Below are 6,416 nucleotides of genomic sequence, written 5' to 3'. Positions count from 1 at the left end.
GCTTTCACGCCAAGAACTTTTAACCCCAGCCTCCACATATGGAGATTCCCACTACCCAGTCCCCACACTTTGGGGAAGCCCTATCTTCCCACGGTTTCTAATTCTGCATTCCTCAAAATCCCTGAAAGGTTAGGTCAGATGAGTGTGGAGTGGTTTGGGGGTTCTGGAACTAGACTTCCTGGGTTCCAATACCAGGAATTATATATATACTACATGTAATAGTTAAGAATTCAGTGACTATACAGACAAGGGACTTAATAGTGGCTACTATTTGTTATTTACTGTTCTGCTTACAAGTATTTATCTAGACTAGCACTCAAATGAATCTATGATATTCCTAAAAGAAACAATAAAACTAATTTCCTATAGGTATAGGGCTCTAACACTTAACAGAGATGGATGTAGAACCTTAGGCAGTTTTCACTATCCAACTGTTTTCCCTTTAACAGACTGTTACATCCATGTCTCAGGATAAGAAAAAGCATGTGAAAGCCCCTTAAAGCATTCATGTGCAGTGATTTTAAAAAAGTTTTACGTGATGATCTCCGACCATCAAAATTATATTACAACCTTTAAGTTAGGCATAAAACATTAAATTTCACAATCTTGCTTCCCAAATTGTCCTTCTCTTGGCTATGGAAGGCCTAAATAACGTGACGCCAAATAAAATTGGGTGGTTAAAGGACAGGAGGATCACACACAAGGGAAACCGTCGTAACAACTGTTAGTCATCACTGTTTTGAACAGTTCACACTTCTTTGTCCATCTTCTGACTAGCCAAGAAATGTCAACGGTACTAATTAAAAAAAAAAAAAAAAAAAAAAAGGCTCACCATACCTCACTACTACAGCCTTCTCTACCAGGGATTTTAAATGTGTCAAATGTGCATGGGGAAGGAGGAGGATGTAGCCATACTTCCTTCAAACAAACAGACAAAATCAGTTTTATAATCTTTTATTATCAATAACAAACAGCTGCTTTAACGTCTTTGCCAGGCAGCTGTTAAAGGGTGGGTGGATGGACACCCTTGACCCTAACAAGGAAAACTCAAATTAAGCCTTTACGTACAAGCAAATTTAGAGCTCTTTTAAGTGTCCAAAGCTATTAATTAGTTTAAGTGAGGCATTAAACTAATTCTGTATTAACATATTTGAATAACCAGGAACTAAAACGTTCAAATTTTTCTAGTACAAAAAAATTAAATTTGCTTTAGTTATAAAAGAGCTCTGTCAATATACACAAACTATATACTTCAGACATTCACAAAAATGTGAGCAGAAGGCTTATCAAAAACATTTAATACAATTAGTTTTCAACAACCCCTGGTGGTCCACATCTACAAAGATACCCAGCCCAACCCAACCCAACCCCCCTCCAAATCCCACCCCCACAGAAAAGCACATACTTACCAGAATTTTTAGCAAGTATGGTTTGGGAATTTTTTTTTTTTAAAAAGGCCCCCAGGGCAAGTTATTTACAGTTTAATTGCCACTGTCAACTGATCTGGACCTTGACCGGGACCGGGACCTGGACCTCTGGCGATCCACAGATGCTGGAGACTTAGATCTACTTGAAGAACCACGTTTCTGGCTCTTCTCAGGCACAGGAGACCTACTAACAGAACGGGATTTGCTCCGGCTCCGGCTCCGGCTCCTGGACCGGCTGTAAGACTTGCGACTCCGGGACCGAGAACGGCTACGAGACCTCGAGGAACTCCTGGTCCGGGAACGAGACCTGCTTCGTGACCTACTAGGAATGAGGAAAAAAAACAGAAAACAAAAAACAAAAAACTAAGTGGCAGGCCCTACAAATCCATTAAATAAAACTTTGACCTGGTGGCACAGTGATTAAGAATCCGCCTGCCAATGCAGGGGAAACGGGTTTGATCCCTGGTCCCGGAAGAACCACACGCCGCGGAGCATCTAAGCCCGTGTGCCACAACTACTGAGCCTGAGCTCCAGAGCCCGCGAGCCACAACTAGTGAGCCCGGGTGCTGCCAACTACCGACGCCCAAGCACCTAGAGCCCGTGCACCGCAATGAGAAGCCACCCCAACGCGAGGCCCACGCACTGCAACGAAGAGTAGCCCCCACTCGCCGCAACTATAAAAGCCCAAGCGCTGCAACGAAGCCCCAACGCAGCCAAAATAAAATAAATTTATATTAAAAAACAATTTAAAGAGATACCTGTGCCTTTTGCTGCCTTCAATTAATTTGATTTTTCTCCCATTTATTTCTTTTCCAGAAAGTTTTTCAATAGCATTCTTTAAATCACCATAAGAGGCAAACTCAACTACCCTACAAAGAAAAAAAATGCCATTTGTAAAGTTATATACTTCTTATCGTCTCACAAACTATGTTATCAGTCTAGTTTAAGTACCTTTTTAATGTTCATTTTGCTATTGCTATATTGAGTCATCTCTTTACAGATAAAACAGCATGAGAGCAAGACTTTGCAACCTCCAAACCGTTGACATTTTAAGCTAGATGATTCTTTGGGGGTGAGAAGCTTTCCTGTGCATTATAGGATGATTACTAACATCCCAGACCTCTTCTCACAAGATGCCAGCAGCACCCTCAATCATGACAACCAAAAGGTCTCCAGAACTGCATAATGGACCCTGAGGAGCAAACTCAACCCTGACTGAGAACTGCTACATTCCAGCATGTCCAAACTTTGAGAGCTCAAACATTCAGAATAAAACTTTCAGAATATTTTAAAAGGCTCTCATACTCCAGTACATACTCACCCTTCATTTAATTTAGGTCGATGTGCGTCCGCAAAGGTTACTTCCCCAGCTTGTCTCATGAAATCTTTGAGATCCTTAACACAAGACGATTGTGTTAAGCAGAGAAAAGGAAATAGGACACACAAACAACCACATTGTATAAAAACAAGACTACTGAAAGAGAAGATGTTAGATAAAGTACAAACATGGTATTTACCACACTTGTATTCTATCAGAATTTAAAAATAATATATGTCAGGGCACGAAATAAGCAAATAGCATATTGCTTTTAAGCAAAATGCCAGGAAATTTAGATTTTAACATTAAAGTAGTATTAGTCTATACTGAGCTCAATACAAAAGGAAAAAAACAAAACAAAAAACAAAAACAAAACAAAAAGAAACAATACATATTTTTAAAGTAAAGACTAAAGTAGAAATTTTATATTTAAAAACAAAACATTTACAAGACACCAGTTATCTTGTGCCCCATATGTCATTAAAAAAGTTTACTTTACCTTTATTATTATTTCCCTAGGCTAGTCAAGCAGCAAACCATTAATCGGTCGGAGAAACCTTCATGACATATGCCCGACTGGCTCTTCGCCACCCACTTGAAGGACACTACCCAATCGATGGAAGCCTTTAATCGCACAGCCCTCCCTATTAGCAGACTACTGGCGGATGCAGACATGTTCTACTCTTGTGTAGTTACCAAGGACCACTTTACTGCGATCAGGATTCCAACGACCACCTAATTTCGTATCTTTCAACTCTTTTCGACCAGGACCTCTTATTCGGAAGCGTTACAGGAAGACAGCTCTCAACTTAGGGATCAGATCACGTTATCAACGCTCTGGGATCGCTGCAACCTGGCACTTCAAGGAAGTGCACCGATTACGTCTAGACCGGCAAACACAGATCTAGAGGTGGCCAATTGATCACTGTAGGAGCTGACTGGCAAAGTCAACCAGGCCCAACCAAGAGTGACCAAGACAACGATTAGGATAACCCACAGGCACTCCTCGTCATAAGGCCAACGACACAGATAGGCTGGCAAATAAAGGGTTTAATATTTGGTTAAAATTGATATTAAAAAACAAGAAAATATATCCTCAAAACATTTACATTTGATCACTAATATTAAAAGTTTGAAATATCCCCCAATTACATTTAATTAAAATTTTAAAGTTACGATTAAGTCCATTAATTTAAAAATAAAACTACTTTTAATAAAACATTAATAAAAACATTAGCTACCCACTAATATTTAAAAAGCCACATTAAAATATCTCAAAACTGTATTTCAACAAACCTGCCAGCTGACTCTTGAAGATAAATTCTCAACTATAAGCCGATTTTCTGTTCTTACAGGTGGAGCATTTCTGAAGAAGAAAATGAGCGCTCACAATGGAAGAAATGAAGCAACGTGCACTTATTGTGTTCAGTTGTGGGCAAGTTCAAGCAATCAGATATGACAAGTCATTCAAATGACTTCCGCCAACAGTTTCTGCATTATTTTATGACTCACACACTTACAGGAACAGTGGACGTAACAGAACTGATTATACGCAAACGGCAAAATCGCTTATTGCTAATGGCTTTTAAACATTAACGACTCCTCCTGCAGCAACGCTTGTTCAAAGCAGCCATCCATCACATACCGTCTATCATTTCGAGGTCTGCGACTACTAAAACGGTCTGAGTAGCGTCCTCTACCTCTTCCGCCTCGAGATCGAGCCCTGGCATGTTCAATTGTAACCCTACAGAAAGGGAAGAAACTTCTTCATTATCCACTTAAGCTATGGCAGAGACCTATTTAGAAATAAATACCCAGCTGACCTAGTCTGCTCTATTTCTGCAGTGCTAACTAGGGATAAAACTAAAAACGAGGTCCTCACCTTTCACTGCAGAGTTCTTTTCCATCAAGTTCATATACGGCATCATCTGCATCCCTGGGATCCTCAAATTCCTAAATTACAAACAGGAAAAACCCCAAATGTTTCACACGCCTTTAAAAGTGTATTCTACAACCCATTAAAACCAGTAAATACCTGTGAAAGCCCAGGAAGAGTATCTTAATGACAACAGCATATAGCTCAGCCCCATCAAAAAGCGACCAGCAGTGATTTCTCTCAGCCAGCAGTGAGGCTCTTTTATTCCTTAAGAAAATCACTGCCTCAAGGATGCAAAGCATTTCCTAAAGATACTCTACCTGGACTCAATAAAATCGAAGGCACTGGTTACCACAATCTTTACCCACTTAACAACAGATAAGTCAACCAGTTCTAAATACTCACCACAAAACCAAAGCCTCTTTTCAGATCAATATCTCGTATTCGTCCATACCCCTTGAAGAATCTTTCCACGTCCTTCTCCCGGGCCGCTGGATTTAGCCTCCCGATGAATACTCGACAGCCACTCATGTCCGGCTACTACTTCCTGTCAGTAAATAATTCAATTGAGATAATACCGGTGAAATGTCAGAAGAATGTCTGGTCAAGGGATCAAAAACATAAACGGCATAAAATAAAATGTTTACCCGGTGATGTTATAAACAAGACTGCCAAGAGTGCCTCTTAACTAGGCCAGGTCCCTTGCAGACAAAATTAAAACTCGGCTCCCAACACGATCCTTCCCTGGGCCCAGACCGCAGCAACCGCAACGCCCACTGCCGCCTCAGGAACTGCGCAGCCGCACTCTCTCCCCGGCTCTTCTGGCCCCCTCCCGTCTGCCGCAGTCAGGAAAGGCCGAGAAGTGCGGGCGGAGCCGACCCCCCCTCCGCAAGGCCAGCCCAATGGCGACGGGCCGCGCGCGCGTCGCCGCCTCCCAGGAGAGTCACAGCGGGTGGAAGCCGGAATCTCGTGACGCCACCGCCTCGCCTGCGCAGACGACGGCGGGCGGCCGCGGAACAGTCACAAAATGGCGGCCTCGGAGCCGGCGGTGGGGACAGCCGTGCGTGCCAAACTCCCTGTCCCCTCCCTCCTCTCCCGACCCCACCGCTCCCGGTCACTGTACCCGCCCTGGGACAGCCCCGACCACACCCCGAGCGAAGGTCTCGGCCCACTACTCGCCGGGTTCGGAGAGTGAAGGAGGCAGGGAGGGGCACACGACCCCTCTGTAAAAACGACCGTGACCAGGACCGCCCTTCCCCCGTCAGGTCCCCTCAAACAATACCCAAAGGGAGACGTGCCCCAGCGCCCACCTCGAATAAACTGCGCTCATTTGGACGCCGTCCTCCGCACAGAGAGCAGCCATAACCACTCGCGATCTGAGCGGCCATGAAGAAGCCTCGATCCGAGAAGCCTTTCCCTCAAAGTGAGCCACTCACCTACCGGACAGGATCTTTGTCAGCTGAGACCCAGAGAGGTCCGTAGTCTGCAACGGAGCCGGCAGCCTCCCCGCAGACCAGGACTCAACTCGTCTACGTCTCTCCACAACTGACGCACTTAGCTGCTCTGGCGTCCTACAAAATGGAGGGCGCGTCCTTTCGTCACTTCCGGGACCGCCCCTGGCACCGCCCCATTGGGTCGGAAACAGAGGTGTCGAGGGGCCGGGCCCCGTTATGGTGACGACCTAAGTGACCCGCACTCGCGGTGGGCGGGGCCGAGGGGAGGGACCTGGCATGGGCGTGGCCGTCAGGTTCTCAGCGCCGAAGAGGTCACGGTGGAAGACTGGCTGGTTCCCCTT

General features: G+C 44.5%; 1 protein-coding gene across 5 annotated transcripts; it reads right to left on the bottom strand.

Annotated features, from left to right (window-relative positions):
* Window positions 1–938: 938 nt before the first annotated feature.
* Window positions 939–6,201, bottom strand: SRSF5 (serine and arginine rich splicing factor 5). Of its 5 annotated transcripts, none has more exons than XM_082617807.1 (8): window positions 6,058–6,201; window positions 5,027–5,168; window positions 4,628–4,698; window positions 4,391–4,489; window positions 4,042–4,111; window positions 2,749–2,822; window positions 2,186–2,296; window positions 939–1,749 (listed from the first exon to the last, which is right to left on the bottom strand). In XM_082617807.1, the coding sequence occupies exons 2-8, from the start codon at window positions 5,150–5,152 to the stop codon at window positions 1,482–1,484; spliced, it is 819 nt and encodes a 272-aa protein (XP_082473933.1). In that variant the 5' UTR covers window positions 5,153–5,168; window positions 6,058–6,201; the 3' UTR covers window positions 939–1,481. The 5 variants fall into 5 exon arrangements, with proteins under 5 accessions (XP_082473933.1, XP_082473937.1, XP_082473934.1 ...); XM_082617811.1 differs by having other exon boundaries at window positions 939–1,746; XM_082617808.1 differs by having other exon boundaries at window positions 6,062–6,201.
* Window positions 6,202–6,416: the final 215 nt, after the last annotated feature.

The sequence above is a fragment of the Mesoplodon mirus genome (assembly GCF_964341445.2).
Source record: "Mesoplodon mirus genome assembly, chromosome: 4".
NCBI lineage: Eukaryota > Metazoa > Chordata > Mammalia > Artiodactyla > Ziphiidae > Mesoplodon > Mesoplodon mirus.
This window is presented reverse-complemented; position numbering and strand designations above follow the sequence as displayed.